General features: G+C 44.3%; 1 protein-coding gene across 1 annotated transcript in view; it reads right to left on the reverse strand.

Moving 5' to 3' along the window:
* Positions 1-16,834: 16,834 nt before the first annotated feature.
* LOC147734887 (brevican core protein-like) overlaps positions 16,835-26,068 on the reverse strand; it is a 148,490-nt gene continuing 139,256 nt past the window's right edge. Inside the window, exon 6 of the mRNA XM_086952521.1 lies at positions 16,835-16,964. Within this exon, the coding sequence (XP_086808647.1) occupies positions 16,835-16,964 (130 nt within the window). The remainder of the gene's footprint in view (positions 16,965-26,068) is intronic.

Here is a 26,068-nt window from a genome sequence, read left to right on the forward strand (position 1 = left end):
TTGGGGACTGCAATTTTGCCCTTGCTGTCACGCACCTCCCGCAACCAAGCTAGTGCAGACGCGGGTGCCGGGGACTACAATTCCCAGCGTCCCACTGTCAGCGCCTGTCAGAGGCCGGAAGAGGCTGGGCTGGGCCACCCCTCCAACATCGACATTTGAACTCTACGTAAGCTTGTGTTACTGGACTTGGGTAGAAGGGGGTGCTTATGTCTGTTCAAGGGATTGTGTTTGATTACTAAATTGATCACTTCCATTCCTAATTGTTTAGAATCTATTCCTCCTGGGCATTAGTAAGGTCACGCGTAAAGGGAGGGCGGGGGCGGGAGTGGTAGGGACCTTCGATGCCTTTCTTACTCGGGCTGAATCCGTGTTAATACACAAGATACAGCTAACCGAACAGAGGCTTTCATTGGACCCTTTATGTTTATCAACAGGGCAATTCCCTGTACTAGAGCCAACTGCTACCCCAATCTCATGTCCCCAACCATCATCAGTGACAGTAGGTAGCCCACAGCTAGGCTCTCCTAATTTACCCCTTGTGGATAGCTTATCCTCTTCACCTTCAGCTACACCTACCAATATGCTTACTAGGTAGCAAAAATCAACACTTGCCCCACGAGGAAATGCTCAAGTAAAGAAAAGGAATAGTGTGCAGTGCCTCCAAAACCAGCCTTCAGGCCTCAAAGCAGGCTAAGAACAAGAGCATGGAATTAAGGAGGGAAGGGATCCCAGCTCCAGCCGCCGAGGCTGACAACATCAAGGCGGGTGCAGCTAGTGTAGATCCTACCCCACCGGGGCTCCAACAATTAAACTCCGTTGAGGCTCAATCTTTCTTAAAAGGATGGAAGCTAAGTTGCTAGCCCTGATTTATCCCCTTCTGTCCAGATTAGCTGCAATAGACCAGAGATTAACCAAAAGAGAGCAGCATATAACTAAAGTTCCACCCCCTCACTCTGGGAGCAGCCAGCCCGAAGTTATAGGTGCCAGTCAGGCAGAAAGCACATCTTCGTCACTACGACACATCGCGGCTTGACCCCTCCCTTCCATAGCGATCCCCCCGAAACCCCCTGCATTACTTATACGACCGCATAACGGTCCATTGACATGAAAGGAAGGGCCAAAGGGCCCGGTAGGGAGACTACAGGGTCAGGGTGGGGACATGTTGACGAATGTTTTTCTCCATCTTCCACCCAAGGCTACACCCTAATTATAGTACTGGCCAACATCCCGAGACTTCAATCCCGAGAAGAGGAACATTGGTCCTTGTGGTATCGTGTTGGTGTTGCGCGCGTGTGTGTCTCGTGTTGTGTGCGTGTGTGTGTTTGTATGCGCGTGTGTGCATGTGCTCGTGTGGAATGCGTGGAATGTATGCTAGGGCGAATGCTGGGGAGTCGGTTACTGGAAGGGAGGACGGAGGACGTACTATCGTGTTGTTGCTGTACTGCTATAACTTATATGTTAATAAACATCAATTGAAGAACCTACATGCCTGCGGAACCTTCTTACAATATATGGCGACGAGCGGGATTTGCAGCAGCAACATCGATTTTTTTTTTAAAAGGAAAAATTTTTTTTTCTCTACTTTTAAATTTCGTTGGATCAGTGAATATTATTGCTATCAATACCAACCAACGGATCACTCCTAAAAGACTGTCAACTACAACAGTGAGTAACTTCTGGCTAAACTTTTTGTGAAAATTAAGAGGTTACCTTAAACCATCCACTGCAACGTATGATGCATCTTTTAAACTGAATGACTCGTGAAGAACAGTTGCGCGTGCAGTTGATCTCCTAGTCTTCCCGTAGTTGATCGTCATCATCACGTGATTGTGTCATCACGTACTACGCACAACGTGTGGCCATTTTGGATGTGTTTTCCTTCAATCAACGCGTCAACAGAGTATCATAGCGACGCGATCAAGACAACACCTGAGTAACGCGTTAGGCAGTAACTTAGCAACGCGATTAAAACAACATGGAGCAACGCGTTCGACACTGCATTTTACCAACGCGTTCAGATGTCAACTAAATAAACACATACACGGCGTTTATAAGTAAAATTAACGCTGGCCACCTAAATTCGACGTTGTGGGTAATATCTTTATGTACTATTTTTTTTTTCTCTTTTTACAACTACAAAATCGCTTTTCTTTTCTCTCATACTACTTGAACTTTGGTGAACTTTTTGTACAAGTAGAACTTCATATCAACTTGGACTTTGGTGAACTGTTTGCGCAAGTATTTGGAATTTTTTTTTTTTTTCTTTTATTTTGCAAGCGTTAAATTATATTTCTCTTATATTGTGGTTATAATGTCTTCAATTCACCCACCTCCATTTTTTCTGGCGGAATCTGGTGAACCTCCTATTGCATGGGATCTTTGGATTGATATGTTTGAGGCTTATGTTGAAGTGCTAAATGAAGAAGAACCTTCTCAAGATAGGAAGGTATCACTACTTAAACATAGATTAGGTGCTGTAGGGTTGAGGGAGTTTAAAAATTTACCAAAAATTGAAAATGCTGGTGATATGGGCGCTTATCAGTGTGCTGTTAAACAGATGCAGGAAAGATTTGGAAGGAAAATTAACGTAGTGATGGAAAGGTTTAAGTTTTATTCAAGGGCTCAAAAAAGCGATGAGTCAATTGATCAATTTGTTTCTGCCTTAAGGGGTTTAGCAGTCACCTGTGAATTTGAAACCATCACATATGATCAGGTTTTGCGGGACCAGATTCTTATGAAGACTAAATCCAAAAAAATCCAGGAGAAATTATGGTCGTCTGGCAGCACATCATTGAAGAATGCAATTGAAGTAGCTAGAGGCGTGGAAATTTCTGACCAATGCATTCGTGAAGTCAGAAATGAAAAAAATGATAGTGATTCTGCATCTATCAATGCTGTGAGTAAGGTTGATAGTTATAAACCCAAGACCGATAGTAAGTCTGACAGTAAGATGACTAGTTATTCATCTTACTCTAACAAAAAGGGGAATGAAAAAACTTACGTAAAAACTGGTGAATCAAAAAAGTTTGCATGTTTTAGATGTGGATCTTCGACGCATCTAGCTAATTATAAGTGGTGTCCTGCTCTTGACAAAATTTGCACTAATTGTAAAAAAAAGGGACACTTTACTAGGGTCTGTCGAGATTTCAAAGCTAAAGTTAACTACTTACAAAGCGATGAACAAGATGATATTAATTGTGTTCATGCTAATAACCAAGATGATGCTTTCTATGTTGTAGGTGATGTATGTAGCATACAGGATGAATCTTGTAAAGAGACAAGTAAGGTAAAAAAATTACCGTCATGCCTAGTCACCATTGATGGGTTGGAGGTAAAGGTCATGGTAGACTCTTGTGCATGGTACACCATTATGGGCAGGGATTTGTTTAAATCTCTGTGGCCTACTAGACCATTATTAGGTCCTGATGTACGACCTGGTAGTTACACTGGGCATAAAATACCTTTAGAAGGGTTTATAATTGCTGAAATAATCTTTGGTGGTAATTCTTGCCAGGGTAAAATTTATGTGGCCGACAAAGGTGCAACTATTTTGGGGTGGCCACACATTTTTGATTTAGGCATGAAAATTGACCCCAGACGTGAATGTCCTGTTTATGCTATTCAAGATGAATGCATCCAGAATAACACTTATTCAAACTTACAAGAAAAATTTCCTGATGTGTTTTCGAATGGGATTGGCAAAATGGTTGGATTCAAACATAAAATAATATTAAGAGAGGGCGCATGCCCTATTCGACAAAAACTTAGGAATGTTCCCATCAGTTATAGGGAAAAATTAGGTGAGATACTTAAGAAACTATGTAGCGATGGCATTGTTGAACCTGTGGAAAGTTCAGATTGGGTTTCGCCAGTCGTGATTTCGCTTAAATCCAATGGCGATTTACGACTGTGCGTAGACCTAAGATGTTTAAATGAAGCTATTTGGGTGGACACATTTCCTCTTCCTAATCTGCAGGAGCTTACATCGTCTGTTGGTGGTTCATCTTGGTTTTCCAAGATTGACTTAACCAGCGCGTATCATCAAATTGTATTAGATGACGATTCCAGACATTGCACTGCTTTCATAACTACAGAAGGAATGTTCAGGTACAAACGAATGCCATTTGGTCTCGCCAGTGCTTCAGCTGTTTTCCAAAGGGAAATGTGCAGAGTTTTGCAAGGCATTGAGAATGCCAAGGTCTTTCAAGATGACATTTTAATATATGGGAAAGACAAAGAATGTCACGATAAAAGTTTGTTTGAGGTTCTAGATGCGTTGAGAAAGAGTGGTTTGACCATAAAGAATGAAAAATGTGTTTTTGGAAAATCTGAAGTTGAATATTTAGGACATGTGATATCTAAAGATGGGATCCGACCTAAAATCAGTCATGTTGATGCTATCTTAGCTGTTCCGGAGCCCAATAGCAAAGAGAAACTGATGTCATTTCTTGGACTTACTGAGTTTTATTCACGTTTTATTGAAAACTATGCTTCAAAGGTTGAACCTTTGAGATTGTTATTAAAAAGAGGTGCAGTATTTACATGGGGTGAGCAACAAAAGACATGTTTTGAGGAAGTGAAGAAGGAGATAGTTACCACTCCTTGCCTGAAACCTTTTGTGCCAATGGCTGAATGTGTGTTGTCTGTGGATGCATCTGGTTATGGAATAGGTGCTGTATTTTCCCAGCGTGTTAAATCTGAAAAATGGGTAGTGGCATATGCTTCACGCACCTTGACTCAAGCGGAGCGGAACTATTCCGTGATTGAGAAAGAATTATTAGCGGCTTCATGGGCAGCTGAAAGATTTCGAATGTATGTCTGGGGGAGGAAATTTAGAATTTGTACGGATCACAAACCATTGGTGAATATTTTAAGACCTGAGGGAGGAAAAAACTTAACTCCTAGGTTGGCTCGATTAGCTTCAAAGTTGCAGATGTTTAATTTTAGCATAGAGTATATCCCGGGTAAGGATAATGTAGTTGCTGATGGATTATCCAGATTACCCAATGCGGATTCCAAGGAGGTTATAACCAATACTGATTGTGAAGTAGCATTCACCACTAAGGATGTATTTCTTGTTGGGATGCAGGATGCCATTAGCGGTATCTCGGAGACATCATGGATGAATGAGATGGAGAAAGACATGGTCCTGAAGGAGATTAAACGTTTTATCGTTGAAGGTTGGCCAAGGGAGTCCAGTTTACGTGGTGAATGTGTTGCATTTTCCAAAATTAAAGATGAATTGTGTATAGCCAATGACATTATCCTAAGGGGCGACAGGATCGTTCCCCCTGTGGGCTTAAGAAAAGTTATTGCTGAGAAAAGCCACTTAGGACATGGTGGTATGTCTAGTTCGAAGAGGAGGGTCAAGGAGTGGTTTTGGTGGCCAGGGTTGGATTCTATGGTGGACCGCCTAGTAAGAGATTGCAAGATTTGTTGTACTAGCGATAAAGTAGTTAAACCATTACATGTACCATTAACCATGGTTGAATTACCTGAGTATCCGTGGCAAAAAGTAGCTATTGATTTTATGGGGCCATTTTCTGCTTTATCATCTACTGAATGTTATGCCATTGTACTAGTGGATTATTATTCTAAATGGCCCGAGGTAAGGATGGTAAGTGGGATGTCATCGGATGTGGTTATTGAGTTTTTAGAAGACGTATTTTCTAGAGAGGGCGTTCCTGAAATATTAGTTTCTGACAATGGTCCCCAATTTGTGTCACAGAAAATGGAAGAGTTTTTACATGTGATGGGTATCAAACATGTTAGATCTTCATTATATCACCCAGAAGGCAACGGCCAAGTTGAACGCTTCAACAGAGTGGTCAAGGAAGCAATTGAGTTGGCTTTAAGTGCAGGGTTGCCTTGGAGGAAAGCCTTGCAAGAAAGACTAACTGCTTATCGTGTTACCCCCCATTCAGCTACGGGGAGAACGCCCTTCGAGATCTTGAGGGGCAGGAAACCCTTCTCTGGGTTGGTGCCTTGGTGGTTGAGGAAAAGGAATGATAAAATGCAATGCGTCACTGGAAACATTGATAAAGAAATCAGAACCGAGGTTAAGAGATATCAAGATCGCAACCAGCGGCACCATGGTAGTAAACCAGCTTGGCCTTTAGTTCGGATTGGTCAGTTGGTCAGGGTGAAGAACCCCAGGAAAGTGTTGAAGGGTGAAAGTGTATGGTCCAAACCTTTAAAAGTGATTAAGGTTTTTGGTAGTGCTGTCGAATTAGAAGATGGTAAAAGATGGAATTTTCGTCAATTGAGTTTTTGTAATGAGAGGGGTGGTGTGGCTGGTGCACATCATGATCGTGGATCTTGTAGTGGCTATTTTCTGGGTGATGAGTTTGGTTTTGCAAAAGATTTGGAGTTATCTGGTGATGCAAACAGTGGCGGTACTGGTAGTTGTAGTACTGATTGTGATCCTGGTGATGGTGTTGAGGACGTTGGTGATGTTAGGCCTGCTTCCTCTCATTCTGGCGTTGATGATGGGTGTTTGCGACGTAGTGATAGAGTAAGGAAGTTGCCTGCCCGGTTTGCTGATTATAGATTAGGTTGATTCTGTGTGGGTGCTTAGTTTCTCTGAGGAGGAGGGTGTGTGGTATCGTGTTGGTGTTGCGCGCGTGTGTGTCTCGTGTTGTGTGCGTGTGTGTGTTTGTATGCGCGTGTGTGCATGTGCTCGTGTGGAATGCGTGGAATGTATGCTAGGGCGAATGCTGGGGAGTCGGTTACTGGAAGGGAGGACGGAGGACGTACTATCGTGTTGTTGCTGTACTGCTATAACTTATATGTTAATAAACATCAATTGAAGAACCTACATGCCTGCGGAACCTTCTTACAATAGTCCTCACTTAAGAATAAGGCCCCTCACTTCTTGAATTCCAGGACTGGGCTTGGGAACCATCTTTTCTTAGAGTTCAAGACGGTTAGAAGGGTCGCTTGGGTTGGTCAATATGAAAAAGGCCTGGTCGGGGACTGTGTAGTCTTGACCTTCGGGTCTCCGAGCTTGGTCCGGTGGGATGTATGACGTTACAACGCATGCTTTTACCACGCATGCCTTTACAACGCGGTTTTTACAATGCATGCCTTTACAACGCATAGTGCTTTGGGGTGCTGGATAGTGAATAGTTTAATTTACTATTCCAGCTCCAGTCCCCGTGGATAGTAGGGAAGGTGTTGGATAGTAAATTAAACCTATTCCCTATCCTAGAGCGCCCCCCAGCGCAATGCGTTGTAATGGTTTGCGTTGTAAAAGTTGCGTCGTAAAGGCACTGCGTGGTAAAAGTTGCGTTGTAAAGGATGTTTACCGGTCCGGTGTATCTTAGAACGGGCAGCCTCTTTTAAGGTATGTAAAGAGGCTATTAATGTCCTTCCGCTGGGTCACTTCTACCAATTGAGCACAAACTTCAGAGGGGTGACACAAAGGATACCTATAATTGTGCAGTCCCGACCTCCAACAGATATGAGGCACTTAGTTCGCTGGAGGAAAACGATTGACTGGGTTCCAAATTTGACTCCCCTACTCCTGTGGATCCCGCCACCAGGGACACGGAAGACCATGTGTTTAAATTGAATATTTAGAGCCAAGGGGGTCCTCCTTCAGCAATAAACAATGTCTCAGAGGGTTTAAATACTTGGGAAGACAGATTTGGGGAAGATGATAGCTCTACTGACACACCCAAATGAAGTGAGCCTACTGGCGAGTGTAACTGATCCCTATGTAGTGTCCTGTGACAATTGGTTACACCCATGCATTAAATTCAGCACTAGGTTTTAAAAATTTGCTATTGTTTCCTCGAATATTGCCGAGCTAAAGAATAAATTACTATCACTAGACTGGCTATCCTTTATCGAAACAAATGAAGTTCTGGTATTTCAAGAAACATGGTCAGTGGAACCCGAGTTTAGACAATGCTACTTACATTTTTTTTAAAGCTGCTAGTGCTGGTCAAAGGGGGAGATCGATGGGGGGGACTAACTATTTGGGTGAGACAGAATGATAGGTACAAAGTCCAGCAGCTGGACACCATTCGTAACAATATTTTATTAATCAAAATTAAAATTCCTGATGTTGAGGACCTCTTACTTTTAATGTCTATGCCAGAGGGAATCCTGGAGGGAAAGCCTCTGGCATTGTTTCCCTTCTTGATTCCTATCTCAATCAGTGTAAAGGAGGGGAAAACATCCTAGTTGCTGTGGATTTCAAGTGTTCTTTTGAACCACTAACACCAACAATGTAGACCTTGGCCTTGAGGAGAACCTTCAATGGGATATTCCACAACTAACATTAACCCCCATTAAAAAATGGACAGAAGCTGCGTTTCAGCTAAAAGTATTATGTCTGGAGCATGGGTTACGGGCTGTAAATGGATGGGCAAAATCTGATAAGCAGGGCTCTCCTACTTACAGCAACAGGTTGCGAAGTAGTCATATAGACTACATACTCAATAAGGAACATTGGGGCATATAAACAAGAGGGTTTACCCCCATTCAGGATCATCCATCTTAGAAACTAGTCCAGCTACATTCCAAGATAAAACCTGCAGCCTTGAGGGTGGTTATGGGGGATGGTGGGTATGAAATCTCGACTGTTCTCAAATCTGGCATCTGGGCAATCTCGTTGGATATATTTAAAGGTGGTGTAGTTTTTATGGCCTTGTTATGACTGTCAATTTCTTCCATTTTATTGCCACACAACTTTCTGCAGGTCTCACCCCACGTTGATGGCATACTCTGTTCGGGGACCTCCCCTAGTTGAAGAATTTTCCCCGGTTGCTCTCTCTGAAGATAGGATTCCTCTAACCAATATCTTTAAGGTGCGAGTCAAGCTACTGCCTCTAAGATACCATATCTATTTGTTGTTGGTATGTTAAAAAGCAGCTGCCTGGGTAGTTCATGGTCTAGATTATTGAGTTGATAGGTCTGGTTCAACATTCCCCCCTCTCAACCATTCTGCCATCTAGTTTGTGGGGTTCTACTTGGAGGGTAAATATAGCCCAACGGAAGGGCCCTTATGACCCCCTCCTGTCCGAAATCATCCCTGCTTAGAATTGCTCGGGCAGCCAGTGGATTTCTAAAGTTGATCACAATACAGTCCCCCTGTGCATCTTTTGGTCTCCAGCTCACCCAGCCAACTCTGCCTGTTCAGAGGATCTCACCTGCATCCTTGTAAGAAAATTGGCTCTGTTTGGCTAGCCAGAACATGCATTTGTTTTTTTAATTCCTGATGTGATTCACCATGCCCCCTCACAAGCTCTGGTACACCCGTCAGAACAACAACGTATGTGGTTGAGGCGGGTAGTAAATTATTACATGGCAGGGCTAGCCTTTCCTTATTGACTTCTGTGCGTCTAGCGGATTCTTCCTCCTCCGGTTGTCTGTGCTCCTGCCACTGTCCATTATCATGTACTTGTGAGGGGATTAAGTTAGCTGTACATACAGTTGTGGATCACTGGTTAGCCTGATTTAGGGCAATAACAATAGTTCCATTCTGTATAAATGGGGAGTCAACCCTATTAGTGCTGGATGCAGCCTCTCCTTCCGGACCACTAACGTTCTCATTCCCCCCAGTTAGTACCACTCGATTGCCTACCCGAGTCTTAAACAGCACTGCCAATTTATCAACCCGTTCTATCAGCAATTTGAGCTCATCATTCACAATATCCCTAACTTAGGCTTGTACGTCGGCCACTAAATTTGTAACCCATGTTGGGTGTTCGTTGTCCATCATTAGGCAACTAGGTGTTCCTCCCTCTCCAGTGTCTCTGGTGATCATTATTTCTTCAGCACCCTTCTTCCATTTTAACCCTGATCTCACAGGTGCCTTAGGTTTTCCTTTTTTCACGGGGCATGTTGGGGCAACCCCTATATGCAAATCAGCGTTGGATAGTTCATCTGAGGTTGTATGGACCTTGGGGGGGATCACTAGCCTGGGTTACTAAAGCGTATGTGGCATCCACATCTGTCAGGGGAAAGTCTAAATTCGTGGATAACGATAACTGCCTTTCAGTCAGTTCAATTTCAGTGGCGACCACTCCTATTGCTCTCTGTAGCATCCTGTCAATAGAAGTGGGATGGGCTTTGGGCGTTGGTTGCGGAAGTGTCACTTGCTTCTTATCAGCATAGATGCGCGTACCCATTATTCTACTTACTTGGGATGTTCTGCTTGTTTGGTGTGCGTAGGATATGTGGGGTCACCTCTTATATTCCAAAGTGTCAGCAGGGGACTAACAATTAGGTGGGCCTTATACTGAACCACACAGTTCAAGAAGGGAGAAAATAAAAGGGGCTCAATAGCACAAATGTGTGTGATACAAAGGATTAAAGCAATGACCTCAAACCATACGATGTCCAGATACCAGGTCCGCTAGTTACAAGGGCAAAAACTAAGGAGGGTGGCCAAAGACAGGTGCAGACGGGCCCGCCTTTGCCCCAGGCACACCTGTGCGTGTCTCGTGCTGCGGCCCGCAGCAGGATGAACAGCGCCTCCCAGCACGAAACCATGACTCTGGTGGCTGCATGTCGCAATGAGGGCAGGCAAGAGTTGTTGGTTCCCCCGGGTCTCCAGATAAGCGGGGTTGTGGCAGCCAGGTGAGAGCAGGACCTGTGCTGTGGGAGCCCGCAGCAGTTTTAATAGCTCCTCCCAGTGCAGAACGATGGCGCTGGTGGCTGGGTGCCCCAATGAGCCCAGGCGAGAGTCGTTGGTTCCCCTCTAGCCTCTGGACCAGCAGGGGTGTGGCAGCCAGGTAAGAGCTACTCACATAGCTACTCACTCATCCATACAGTCAATCACACAGCCACTTACTCACCCATATAGTTGTACACACACTCACTCACTTATTCATACAGATACTAACATGTACTCACCTATCTATACAGTCAATGGCATAAGCACACACTCAGCCATACAGCCACCCTCACATTCACTCACTCATCCGTACAGTCACTCATATACCCTATCACTCACATATACTGCCATTCACATACCCAGTTAATCACCCATATACCACTAATACATGCACTCCACTCACTCATAGCCCACCCACACAGACACTCATACACCCCTAGGTATACTCAGACAACCAATTACTCACCCATAAAGAACCTCACATACCCAATCACAGAGCCATACAGCCACTTAGACACAAACAGACAGATACAGACATTCACACAACCAGTCACTCACTCATAGATTCACTGATACACCTAATCACTCACTTAGTCACGCACCCACTGAATAATCCAATCATACACTGATACACCCAATAATTCAACTATACACCTTGGTAATTAATTTAACACTCACATTTTTTAAAAACACTTACAGTCACTATATGATGCCATCAGTGATATCGTTTGAAATGTCATCAATGATGTCATCGGTGATGTCACTGACCATGTCATGAGCGATGTAATATGTGAGGTCATAAGCAGTGCACTGTGGGGGCATGAGGTATAGTTAGCTCACCAGCATTTTGGCTGAATTTACTATGATGAGTCTATTCTTGGCATAGCCAAAAAAACAACTAATTTTGACATGTCAAATGCCTTACTCATGGGTACGAAAGTAATGTTCGTGCCCAACAGTATTATTTCATTCTGAGGTCTTGATGAGAGGTTTACTGATTCCCTTTTTAAACCTATTGTACATTGATGTGCTTTTAGGATTTTTATGCTAAAATCGAATAGATACTTATCTATCTATATATATATATATATATATATATATATATATATATATATATATATATACACACAAACACACACACACATGCACACCCACAAACACTCACACACATATATATATATTTATCTGGAACACTCCAAACTTTCTCATCCAAGTAAGGCACTGACTCCGTGAAATTTTGTTGATTCCAAATAAGTTTATTCTTGCATATAGGCTGCTTGACGCGTTTCGGCGGTAAGCACCCGCCTTGTTCACAACATCATGACATTCTGTGTTTGTATTTATACCCCTTAGTCATTGCATTACATCATGCATGTTCAACTCCTGTTTTTACGCACAATTTAGCTTGTTTTTCTCATTACACACACTAGTCACACCCAGTTTCCATGGTAATATGGGGCGTCGTCCACTTACAATTGACATGAGCAAGTTACTTTCAATTTCACTGCTAATTGGTTACATCATCCTCCCCCCTGTTTGGTTTCGTTACTATAGAAACCCTTATGTCACATGAGCCTGGTGATTTTCTCATTCCTGCCTTGCCTGTTGCTCGCTGCATGTGTATGCATTGTTTCTGCCTGAATGGACTGAATGCCACGAGTCGATTCCCAAATGGAAAACTTTCTCGGCGCTGGTAAGTTAGTAACCAGACACCATAGGCTATTCCTGCATGTTTGTTCTTAATCCGAGTTGTTGGGTCTGTCGCGCTACTGTGTGTACTCTCAGCGTGTTTTAAAACCGGGTACAGTTGGGGAATGTTCTAAGACTAATGCGAGCGATTTAACACTACACGCGGTTCATTAGGGTTTCACAGGCGCGCGTTTGTCATGCCGCCTCTTATCTGAGTTGAGGAAAGTTTTGTTGCAGTGTTTTAAAAACCGGGTACAGTTTCGGCATGTTGCAGGAAATAATGCGTGCGTTTTAATAACACACGCGGTTTATCAGGGTTTCAAAGGCGCGCGTTTGTCAAGCCGCCTTGTATCTGCGTTGGGGAAAGCTTTGTTACAGTGGGTGCAGCGGTTTTGGGGAAACTCTGAGCGCATTAGTACGCATGCTAGCTCTGATGTTTAGGGCGCGCGTTAGTAAGCACCTCGCAGTGTCATTCCAGGGCGCGCAGGGTCATTTAAGGGAAATTTTCTATTGTTACAGAGTGCTAATTCCATATGTCATGGCGCCTGTCTATTTATGTTACCTGAACTCCTAGTGGATTTAGGCTAAGTTTTTTCACATATTTATCATTTAGTATGTACAACATTAACACATCATTTCCTAGTGGACAAAAATACAGGCATTTGTTCAGTGCCTTGCACTGATGGATAACGACATATCTAGCACTACAACATGACTTCTAACCAAAGTGTTGGTCCTTATTGCATCTATGCATTGCTTTCTGGGTCATCAATTAAGTAACATTAGCATTAATTCCCCTTATATTGACATATACGTGTGTGAAAATGATTTGTCTAAAATGTTGCACTTGCAGGCTAAAACTGCTATAGGGGTTATAATAGTGCTAATATATACAGTGAAAAATTATTCTAAAAAATGAACAATAGATGTTAACTGGACGGGAGGGGGGAAGTTTACCTATGACAGGTTCCGGGGCATTGTCATCAAGAACCATGTTTCCATGGTTAGAGATGGACACTGAGTGCTTCATCAGAGTTGAGACCATTCGGTATCTTAGAATTAAGCATTATAATATACCGTGATTCTAGTCTTCTCAAACTCTGCAGGCGGTTGCCACCTCTCGGATTTTTTGGCACATTGTCAATGACGAAGTATGTTAATACTCCAATGTCCCCTGCATGGATTGTGTTTATGTGCCTGGCTACAGGGTAAGCTGGGTCGTCATTGTTTACAGCGCGGAGGTGTTGGAGGACTCTGATATGTACAGGGTGGATGGTACTGCCTACATATCTTTTACCACAGATGCAGTTTAGGACATACACCGCATGGTCCGTTTTACAATTGTATTTGCCTCTGATCTTGTACGGTCTCTTTCTGAAGGGTATTTCTACTTTAGTGGTGTTTATCCCATGCTTGCAGGCTTTACATTTACTGCACTTGCTGAAGCCTTTGATTTTTGTCAGCCAGTCATCCTGTTTTTTGATGGCCGGCGCATTGCAGACTAGGTGCTCCCTCATGGATTTAGCCTTCCTAAATGCCATCATTGGTCTATTGCCACATAGTTCTCCAATTACGGGGTCTCTCCTTACTAGCGGCCAATGTTTGGTCAGAATCTTTCTGACCTGGTTATGGTAGGCATTAAATCCTGTAATCAATCTAGGTGGCTCTGGTTTGGGAGTCTCTGTCTTTTCTTGTTTTTTGGCAAAGAGGAGATCTTTTCTATTGGTCTTACTACATTTTATGTTTGCTCTGTTACACGTTTTGTGACTGTAACCTCTCTTTCCTAGTCTTGCAAACAGGTTTTGTTTAGCCTCATCTAGTCCTGTCTTGGTACTGCAGTTTCTGGTCATCCTTATGCATTCTGCGTAGGGAATTGACTCCTTCAGGTTCTGTGGATGGAAACTTTGTGCATGTAGCACCGAGTTCCCGGCTGTGGGCTTGCGGTATGTTCTCGTTTGAATTTTGCCCTGTTCTACATATAGTTCTATGTCTAGGAACTGAATTGAGGTGGGGTTAGTAGTACAGGTGAATCGCAGGTTAAGTTTGTTTTCATTTAGCTTTGCAGCAAATAATTCTGCGTCTTCTTTAGGACCTTTCCACAGTATAAAAATGTCATCTATGTAACGCTTGTACATTATCACATTACTTGACATAGTAGTTTGGTGTTCAGCCATGAGTACTTGTTCCTCCCACCAGCCCATGTGTAGATTCGCATAGCTGGGAGAAAAACAAGTACCCATGGCTGATCCCTGGATTTGTCTGTAGTGGAGTCTGTTGAAAATGAAAATATTATTGGTCAGACACCACTCCGTCATTTCCAACAACATTTTGGTGTGATTGTATAGTTCAATTGGCTTCTGCCCTAGGAAATGTTTCACTGCCCTTAATCCATCATGGTGTCGAATGCTAGTGTATAAGGATTGAACATCCAGGGTCATGAACACATAATCATCTTCCCAAAGTACATCATACACTTTACATAGAAAATCACTCGTGTCCTTTATGTAGGCTGGCAGGGCTTTCACATAGGGTTGTAAAAAATGGTCTATGAAAATGCTGGTTTTCTCAAATAGGCTGCCGATAGCTGAGATTATCGGTCTCCCCGGCGGTGTTGTCTCATTTTTGTGAATCTTTGGTATGAGGTATAGTTGGGGGCATGTTGGGTAATCCGTTTTCAAATACTCAAATTCCTCTTTGCTCAACAACCCAGTGCCTTTCCATCTATATAGTTCATTTGTGTATTTCTCTTGGACACTCACCAGCTGTGTCGGAGTTATTCTGGTGTAACAATCTTGATCTTGCAGTTGTGCCATTGCCTCATCGTTATACATTTGTAATGGCCATAGCACAATGTTTCCTCCTTTGTCAGACCATCTGATAACAATGTCTGATCTCATTTTTATTTTTTCCATCAGTTTCTCATACTGCCTATTTCTATTCTGATATTTTGAAAAGAACTCTTCTGAGCTTTTTGTAGATAAATCCTTCAAATCTTTGATGACACATTCTGTGAACAAGTCAAGCCCATCCTTCTGCGTTATTGGCATAAATACCGATTTTGGTTTGAAGTTGGTTTTTTCTGTTTTGTAAATGTCTATGTCTGTGATTTCTGCAGCCATTCCAGATGACACCAAGTTATTTGTGTTGTCTTGTTCAATGTCAATCATATCCCTCAACACATTCATATTTGCCACACTGAGTCCTTGATTGGTTTGGATATTCCCTTCAATTCTTTCTTTTTGGTTGAGGGTGTTTGCAAAATATTTTTGAAGTTTTAACTTCCGCATATATTGAAAGAAATCAATTCTGGTTTGAGCATAGTCAAAGTTTGTGTGGGCACAAAACGTTAGTCCCAAGGATAAAATCTCTATTTCTCTTTGCGACAATTCCATGTTTGAAAGATTAATTACTGTGTTATCTTTACTTATTGTGTTTCCTGTCATTATCGCTGAGATTTCTTTTTGTATTGTTTCTTTGCTGTTACCGTCGGTTTCGTTTTTTCTTTGTCCTTTTCCCCACCGTCTGTCTTTCCGGCGGCGGCTCTTGGTTTTTGTTGGGAGTCTTGTTTTGAGGTTGAGTTGCTCCTTTGTTGAAATGGTCTTCTTGGCCTCAGTGTTGTGAGGCGTTGTACCCTTAAAAAAGCCAACTCCTGTGCAGGGGTGGGTACTGGTCCAGTGGCTCCCTGCGGGTTATTTATTTCATTCTCCGATTCATAATCAGTACTTAAGTCTGGTTCACTTTGTTCTCCTAGGGTCCCATTGCTGGTCATGCTCTTGTGCAGTGATTGGCTACGTACTTCGTCATACTTTCTTGCGAATGTATATACTCTTCCAGTCATATAATCTTTCCGGTCCCTTTGAAATTTTATGGCTTTTCTTTCTTTTATTTCTTCCTCATGTTTAAGGACTCTCCCTTTGATTTCATCCAAACTTTTGGCTATTTCTTCCTTGTTTTCTTTAGTGTCTAATTCCTTTATGATTTCCTCAATGCGGGCGATAAGTTTTTCTCTGTCGCTTGCTGCATATTTTGTCAAGATTTTTAGCATGTTGGTTGATGCTAGTGCGCTGTTATCCGTCCAGTCTTGGAGCATAGCTGGATCTGGGTTTTCATACGTTGGGGCTACCAGTATTCTTAGCCCTCTTGGTACTCGGCCGACTTCAATATATCTGCTTAATGATTTCACCTCCCACCATTTTGCCACCTCTTTTTTCCTTAGCTTCTCCAGTTCTGTCAGTAGGTCTTTTGTTACATCTTTGTTCCCTCCTTTGTTTTTTGGGGCTGACACGTTAGGAGTGTTGTCCTCGCCTGTGTCAGTGTCTTGGAATATGTTCCGTGCCGCCTCTTCCCTTTCTCTCTCCCATTCCACAGCCATTGTGTGTTTCTTTAAGAATTAAAAGTTTTTTGGAATATTTCACTGCCTTAGTTATGCGCACTCCGCACTTAGGCTACCTCTCCCTTAAATACCTTGGTTAGTGCATACACACCCTTGGGTCTTGTACTCTCACACACGTACTGGCCTTACCTGGCAATCCCAATCGCCTTACGGAAACTGTAGATTCCAGTCAGGCTCTCCGTGGTGTTTTCCAGACACTCTTGGTGCTTCACAGGTTCCAATTTCTGGTTAAGGGGGGCGCTGCGTGTCTCTCCTCTGAAAGAATACCCAAGAATTTGTCCTTATCTTCCACAGCGCACCAAATCGAGGAGGGTCAGTGTTGAATCTCCAGGACAGGAGATTTCTATCTATCTGGAACACTCCAAACTTTCTCATCCAAGTAAGGCACTGACTCCGTGAAATTTTGTTGATTCCAAATAAGTTTATTCTTGCATATAGGCTGCTTGACGCGTTTCGGCGGTAAGCACCCGCCTTGTTCACAACATCATGACATTCTGTGTTTGTATTTATACCCCTTAGTCATTGCATTACATCATGCATGTTCAACTCCTGTTTTTACGCACAATTTAGCTTGTTTTTCTCATTACACACACTAGTCACACCCAGTTTCCATGGTAATATGGGGCGTCGTCCACTTACAATTGACATGAGCAAGTTACTTTCAATTTCACTGCTAATTGGTTACATCATCCTCCCCCCTGTTTGGTTTCGTTACTATAGAAACCCTTATGTCACATGAGCCTGGTGATTTTCTCATTCCTGCCTTGCCTGTTGCTCGCTGCATGTGTATGCATTGTTTCTGCCTGAATGGACTGAATGCCACGAGTCGATTCCCAAATGGAAAACTTTCTCGGCGCTGGTAAGTTAGTAACCAGACACCATAGGCTATTCCTGCATGTTTGTTCTTAATCCGAGTTGTTGGGTCTGTCGCGCTACTGTGTGTACTCTCAGCGTGTTTTAAAACCGGGTACAGTTGGGGAATGTTCTAAGACTAATGCGAGCGATTTAACACTACACGCGGTTCATTAGGGTTTCACAGGCGCGCGTTTGTCATGCCGCCTCTTATCTGAGTTGAGGAAAGTTTTGTTGCAGTGTTTTAAAAACCGGGTACAGTTTCGGCATGTTGCAGGAAATAATGCGTGCGTTTTAATAACACACGCGGTTTATCAGGGTTTCAAAGGCGCGCGTTTGTCAAGCCGCCTTGTATCTGCGTTGGGGAAAGCTTTGTTACAGTGGGTGCAGCGGTTTTGGGGAAACTCTGAGCGCATTAGTACGCATGCTAGCTCTGATGTTTAGGGCGCGCGTTAGTAAGCACCTCGCAGTGTCATTCCAGGGCGCGCAGGGTCATTTAAGGGAAATTTTCTATTGTTACAGAGTGCTAATTCCATATGTCATGGCGCCTGTCTATTTATGTTACCTGAACTCCTAGTGGATTTAGGCTAAGTTTTTTCACATATTTATCATTTAGTATGTACAACATTAACACATCATTTCCTAGTGGACAAAAATACAGGCATTTGTTCAGTGCCTTGCACTGATGGATAACGACATATCTAGCACTACAACATGACTTCTAACCAAAGTGTTGGTCCTTATTGCATCTATGCATTGCTTTCTGGGTCATCAATTAAGTAACATTAGCATTAATTCCCCTTATATTGACATATACGTGTGTGAAAATGATTTGTCTAAAATGTTGCACTTGCAGGCTAAAACTGCTATAGGGGTTATAATAGTGCTAATATATACAGTGAAAAATTATTCTAAAAAATGAACAATAGATGTTAACTGGACGGGAGGGGGGAAGTTTACCTATGACAGGTTCCGGGGCATTGTCATCAAGAACCATGTTTCCATGGTTAGAGATGGACACTGAGTGCTTCATCAGAGTTGAGACCATTCGGTATCTTAGAATTAAGCATTATAATATACCGTGATTCTAGTCTTCTCAAACTCTGCAGGCGGTTGCCACCTCTCGGATTTTTTGGCACATTGTCAATGACGAAGTATGTTAATACTCCAATGTCCCCTGCATGGGTTGTGTTTATGTGCCTGGCTACAGGGTAAGCTGGGTCGTCATTGTTTACAGCGCGGAGGTGTTGGAGGACTCTGATATGTACAGGGTGGATGGTACTGCCTACATATCTTTTACCACAGATGCAGTTTAGGACATACACCGCATGGTCCGTTTTACAATTGTATTTGCCTCTGATCTTGTACGGTATATATATATATTTATATATATCTCCCAGAGGCAGATGCCAATAGGTAATTATTCTGTTCTTTATTGGAGTCTTTCCACAACAGATTTGGTACACCCCTGATATAGAGTTTTCATATTCTAGTGATACTAGACCTTGCACAACAACTCTATGTGAGGTTTCTGGCAGCCATTGCAACAGTTTTCTCAGTACCCTGAGCAGGCAGAAACAGTTTGATGCTAATTTATTGGCCTGAACCTCTACTGAAAGCTTCCTGTTAATCCAAAAACCCATTCTCTTGACCTCTGATTAAGGTTGGTCTAAGTGCCGAGGTAATCCGGTCAGCTCAATTCAATCCAACGAGCAGGATGGTTTCCAACCACTGGCATTTCCGTTTTTTCTCCATTTCATTTTAGACTGATCGCAGATATCCAGTCTGCTACATGATTTAAGCGATCTTTAAGTTTGTTGGACTTCACAATTTCTGCCAGCGTGAGAACATACATGTTAAACAGAATGGTGCTTAGTGATGAACCCTGAGGCACTCCACATTTTAGGAGGCGGGATTTGCACAACATAGTTTCTTCGCAGACTTGAAATTTTCTATTTAAAAAAAAGAAAAAGATGGAAAGCCATTTTAGCCCCATCCCAGAGATGCCAGCCTCTTCCAACCTCTGAATCAGGTCAGGATGAGGGACGGTATCAAAGGCTGCACTCAGATCTAGTAGAATTAAAGCCACTGAATCATCTTGATCTAGAATTGATCTAGGATTGCTCTTAGTTCTTCCTTAGCTGAAAACAATGCGGTTTCTAGACTATTATAGTTAGGTGAGCTTTTCCATAGGAAAGGCATTTTTTGGTTTCTAATAACTTTGGCATCATCTGACAAACCTTTCCCAAAAAAAAGTATATTCACCTCTGCTCCCTCTTGGTGAGTTTCAGGTTGAACTTAAAGCTTCCCAGGCACAAATCAGTCAAAAAGTAGCATTTTTATTAAGGATACCTGGAGATGTGTCAAAAGGTGCCAAAGTTTATGGAAACAAAAAAAAGCATTTCGAGTTTGATGCAAATTTCTTGGCCTGAACTTCTACAGGAAGCCTCCAGTCAATCCAAAGCTTTATTATGTGCAGAGCGCACCGTCCCTGTTTGCGCCACGGCACACCATTCAAAAGGGGCATCAGGTGCAAACAGAGAAAGTGTACCCTAATATGCTACCCTTAGGGCAGCTGTGAACATGCGCAAGCCTGGGTGCAGTGCATTCAACTGAAATACGGAGCAGCTGTTTAAAAATTGCTCCGTGTTTCACAGTGCAGGCGGCAACCTGTCTGTGTATTCAAGACAGGAGCGAGCTCTCCTTCCAGGTGGATGCAGCGGATGCAGTGAGTGATGACGTTCCCTCAAGTGGATGTCTGGGGTACATGGGACCTCCTTTCTCTCCTTCGGAGGGTTGCTATCATTTTTTGTTGCGCACTTTCAGTGCTCCTCCTGACGGCTTCTTTGTCCTCATGCATGCAAAGAGGACAAAGCCTCAACGGATAGTTTTTGCGCTGGAAAGTCTCTCTTCCTGCACAAAAACAATAGTACCTCCAACAAAGGCACCCTTGCACCATGGTGCATGGTTGCCTACACTGGTGCTAGGCTAGTGCTAGGCACTGCATTGAGAGAGCAGTAATGTGCCATGTGTTGATATATATGGTGCCTTCCGTCCTCTCCCTTTAGCACAGCGCAGAAAGGTGTATTGCTGGTTTGCGTGAAAAAATGATAAATATGGCCCTTCATTGCGCTACGTGTGTCACAGGGACAGATAGTAGGGTCCGTAAGGCAATGAAATCGGGACAAGTATTTAAAGGGCTCAGTGCTTTGACCTTTGTTTACAAGCAATTAATATTTTAATTTGCCAGTCAGTGTCCCTGAGAAATTGCTGTAAGCCTGCAGATCTGCGTTGAATCTTTGCGAGTTACTTGTGAGTAACATAGCTCTAATTTCCTCAGTTTCTGTTTGTTTTCATGTGCTAAGAAGGAATCAAACCATTCCATTAATTATAAGCATTATAAGCATGGACATTTCCTGCTCAGTGTTGTCATTGTATAAACTTTTCGTAATCTGTGTGTGCAGTTAGGCCATACACGGCTGGTTTGTCTTTCTACTAGCAAACTGTGCACTATATTATATTAACCCCTTCGCTGCGGCCGCGATTTTACCGCTGTGTGGTAAACAAAAGAACAGGGAGAGGCCGTGACAAACCCCAGCCGTCATCAGCACACGCCCACCGCGGGGTGTGACGGCTGGAGTTCGTCACCAGCATGGGATGGGTTAATAACTGCTTCTCCTTAATGTGCCTCTGAAAGACTGATAGGGCTGGGGAGCAGTCAGTCAGTGTTCAGTGGGACAATGTCAGGTACTGTACCTTCAACTGGGCCTGGTATATTGAGAAACTACATTTCACATCTATAAAGCAAAAAAAACACATCTTTACCGATGCTAGAAAGAAGGCATTGTGCTGCTGGCAAAAACGACCTTTCTGGCTGACGTTGCATCACATGACCCAGCGTTACCATTTCACATGATGAAGATCAAAGAACCATAAAAACGCATACAGGAGTGTTTATAAAGCGCAGCATGGTGCTAAGATGTCTCTGGGAGCTTTTATTGTTTGTTGTTACCGCAACTCAATTGTAAACATTCTGTCCATCTTGGAGGGAAGAAAGGCTGAGCAGACCTGTCAGGATCGGAACCAAAACATGAGTTGATATCCCAGCGATCTGTGGTGGTTACATTAGGAAACGGAGACACCAAGGGACATATTTACAAGGAGTTAACACCACCAGAACTTCACTTTTTGCGACCTTCTGGTGTCGTTATGTCCTTCGCCTTATCTACAAGGTACACGTTAAGTGGTTTAATGCCACCTTGTAATTAATGCCTCTGTTCACGCGCTCTTGGAGGGAAAGGGGCGAGCGATGGGTGTCGCAGTGGGCGTTCCACCACAACACCCATTGCTGTTTGATGCTTCCCCATATTTACAAACTATGGGGCAGCGCCAAAAATAAGACCAGGAAATACCTGCCTCAAACAGGCGAAACGAGGAGAAATGTTGTATTTCTCCTTGTATATTGCTCTTTGCATTCTGCAGCATACATGGATAGAGCAAATTACAAGTTAAGACTGTTCATGTGCAGGAAGGCGCCTCTTCATGCACCTAAACAATCACCTTGTGGCGCAGGCACCCTAGCAAAATAACGCTAGGCTGCCTGTGCTGGTGCTAGATACCTTATTTAGCACCAGCCCTAGGGGTAATGCAGGAGTGCGCCGAATTTTTGTAAATAGGGCTTATCCCTGCATTTTGAAACTGATGGAGCGCGGCATGACTAATTTTGGCGTAACACTGCGCTCTGCCAGTTTCTTGTACATATCCCTAAACTATTGTTAAGGTAATCATTTTGACAAATTAAAAAACCTACACCTAAATATACAACACTGCTTTTTTTACCAAACAGGGTCGAATTGAAACTTGGCGTACAGTAATTTAACTTTAGTAACACACATTATAACTTTATTTAGACAATTGACTAGTCTAGTAGCAATTGGTTTCCAGGCGATGCTATAGATTTTGAAGTGAAAATACTAATTGATCCAGACTAGAATCAATGACTTGCTGAAGGCAGAGGTGAATTGTGAGGGTAGAGGGATAGAGGTAACACCCCCGGTGAAAAATAAAATCCTAACTCTGTAGGAGCACCACCATTCACTGTCTTTGATGTAGCTTCAAAGAGACTGGTTATAGTTCTTTCACAGTCTCATCATTTTAGATCTGAAGCATTTTCAGTATTATATACAACAAAGCCATAGCTGTTGCTTTTTTATCTTGTGCAACTAACAGCCATTGGCAAACCAAAGAGTCCCGGCTTGTTGTAGGTGTAATGTTACTTGTTGTAGTAGATATCTGGATGCACTGATAGAAGCAGCAAAATGCCAGTCAGGCGTCACACTATACTAAACACAGACTTTTAGCTTAGTGTTTTCAAGCCACGCCCTAAATTGCACCAGCCACGCCCTTTTGAGGGACCCCTCCCAGTTTTTTCATCCAACTTAAAGCCCTGAGGCCTCCCGAGTTTGAAGTCATTCCTGCCATCGCGGTTACTTCTTTTTCTGAGGTATTTGCACGTTTTCCAGCTCCTACACACTCACCCCATGGAGAAATCAACCATCCTCATTGCTCGTCGTGCTATACTCACTGTGATGGTGTGGGGTTGCTAAAGCGTCTCGAAGTCCTCTCAGTTCGAGTATTCCAAGGATATGTGTTGTGGAGCAGCCTCGTCTCTCTGCAGTCCTCTGCTCACTGCTTGCAGTGATAAAGCCAGCCGAGCTTTCAGACTCTTGAAGAGATTATATTAAAAAGAACAATTTCCATATATTTACTAAAGGTCAATCTTTACTTTCCATCTAATGCTTACCCTCAGATTCCCATGAGACTTCTTAGTGCATCGCGTCCAATCAGAGGCGGTCGCTGTGCAGGGTGCGGCTTCTCCTAGCCCATGGGTACTCATAAACTGTCTCTCGGGGGCCACATTTACAGTGTGGTTTGTGGCTGAGGGCTGCACCGTTGGGGCGGGGTCAGAAGGGGAGGGGGCGGGGCTGAAGCACAAAAAAAATGTGACCATGAGGTTGAACACAGGTCCCTGCAGCAGACGCCTTCGTCCACTGAGCCACCAGACCCGGCATACACACCTCTCTCTCTCTCTCCCTTCCCCTCTCTCTCTCCCTCTGTTTCACTCCATCTGTCTCCCTCCATCTGTCTCCCTCTGTCTGTCTCACTCCATCTGTCTCCCTCCGTCTGTCTCCCTCTGTCTGTCTCCCTCTGTCTGTCACCCTCCATCTGTCACCCTCTGTCTGTCTCCCTCCATCTGTCTATCTCCGTCTGTCTCCCTCTGTCTGTCTCCCTCTTTCTGTTTCCCTCCATCTGTCCCCCTCTATCCCCCTCCCTCTGTCGCCCTCCCTCTGTGGACCTCCCTCTGTCGCCCTCCTCTCTCTGTCTCCCTCCGTGTCCATCTCCCTCTCTCTCTTTGTCTCCCTCCCTCTGTCTCACTCCCTGTCTCCCTCTCCTTCCCTCTCCCTCCCTCTGTCTCCCTCCCTCTCTTCCTCCCTCTCTCTGTCTCTCTTTGTCTCCCTTCCTTTCCCTACCTCTGTCACCCTCTATCTCCCTCCCTCCCTCTGTCACCCTGTCTCCCTCCCTGTGTCTCCCCTGACTGTCTCTCTCTGTCTCCCTCTCTGTCTTCCTCTCTCTGTCACCCTCTGTCTCCCTCCCTCTCCCCCCCTCCCTCTTTCTCCCTCCCTGTCTCTCTCCCTCTGTCTCCCTCCCTGTCCCCCTCTCTCTCCCTCTCTCTCCTTCCCTCTGTCTCCCTCCCTCTCTGTCTCCCTCCCTCTCTCTCTCTCTGTCTCCCTTCCTCTCCCTCCCTCTGTCACCCTCTATATCCCTCCCTCCCTCTTTCTCCCTCCCTCTTTCTCCCTCTGTCACCCTCTGTCTCCCTCCCTCCCCCTCCCTCTCTCTCCCTCCCTCTGTCTCCCCCTGACTGCCTCTCTCTGTCTCCCTCTCTGTCTCCCTCCTTCTGTCACCCTCAGTCTTCCTCCCTCCCTCTGTCACCCTCTCTCCCTCCACCCTCTATCTCCCTCCCTCCCTCTGTCACCCTCTGTCTCCCTCTCTCCCTCCCTCTGTCTCCCTCCCTGTCTCCCTCTCTCTCCCTCTCTCTCCTTCCCTCTGTCTCCCTCCCTCTCTGCCTCCCTCCCTCTCTGTCTCCCTTCCTCTCCCTTCCTCTGTCACCCTCTATGTCCCTCCCTCCCTCAGTCACCCTCCCTCCCTCTGTCACCCTCTGTCTCCCTCCCACCCTCTGTCACCCTCTGTCTCCCTTCCTCCCTCCCTCTGTCACCCTCTGTCTCCCTCCCTCCCTCTGTCACCCTCTGCCTCCCTCTCTCCCTCAGTCTCCCTCCCTCCCTCTGTCACCCTCTGTCTCTCTCCCTCTCCCTCCCACTGTCTCCTCTGGCTGCCTCTCTCTCTCTCCCTCTTAGTCTCCCTCCCTCTGTCACCCTCTGTCTTCCTCCCTCCCTCAGTTACCCTCTGTATCCCTCCCTCCCTCTGTCACCCTCTGTCCCCCTCCCTCTTCCTCTCCCTCCCTCCGTCTCTCCCTGATGGCCTCTCTCTGTCTCCCTCTCTGTTTCACTCCCTCTGTCAACCTATGTCTCCCTCCCTCTCCCTCCCTCTCTCTCCTTCCCTCCCTCTCCCTCCCTCTGTCATCTCACCCCGTGTGTGTGTCAGCCCTCAGCCCGGGCTGACACAGCTTCCCCGGCTCACACACACAGGTGTGTGAGCTTGGGACCATTTAAAAGACCATTTACATGTTAATTAAGCTTTGTTTTTATTTCACCTCTTAGCGCCCCTGCATCGCCACTCTGACAATCAATGGAATCCCCGGACCCCCACAGAGCAGAGTCTCTCCGAGTCCAGGGGTTTGCTGACACAATTAAATTTTTTTTAACTCAGGTACGATGTCTGAAAGGTCCAGGGGCCACTAAGGAATGCTTGCCGGGCCGCTGGTGGCCCGCGGGCCGTACTATGAGTACCGGTGTCCTAGCCTCTCTGCACAGTGAACGTGAAGTGAAAAGTGTCTCTTTTTTCTTCCTTTGATTTTCTTTCAGTGCACTACCTTGTTAATTATTTTGATTCAGGCTACCCCAAGATAGTATCCGGCCACGTCAAGGGATATAGCATTTTACTGTCGTGTAGCCCTTTGTTTTCGGATCATCTTATTCAGGGGCTTGTTCTTAAATGTGTGAGCTACACAACAGTAAAATGCTACTATCTTGGGGTAGCGTGAAGCAAAATAATTAACAAGGAAGTACACTGAAAGAAAAACAAAGGAAGAAGAAAGACAAGAAGAGAAGTGTGAGAAAAAACAAAAAAGGTCAGAAAGAGAAACAAATGAAAAAGGAGGGGCTGAAGAGAAGAAAGGAGACCGCAGCCATATATTCAGGGTGACAAGATGGTGAAAATGTAAGAAGAGAGAGGAACAACGTTTAGAAAGAACTGGAGTAGGGATAAGGGTGGGCAAAGAAATCATATGAGAAGAAAGAAATTAAAATAAATAGGAAGAGAGATTATTATGA

This window comes from Lissotriton vulgaris, chromosome 1_2, assembly GCF_964263255.1.
Source record: "Lissotriton vulgaris chromosome 1_2, aLisVul1.2, whole genome shotgun sequence".
NCBI classification, from domain to species: Eukaryota; Metazoa; Chordata; class Amphibia; order Caudata; family Salamandridae; genus Lissotriton; species Lissotriton vulgaris.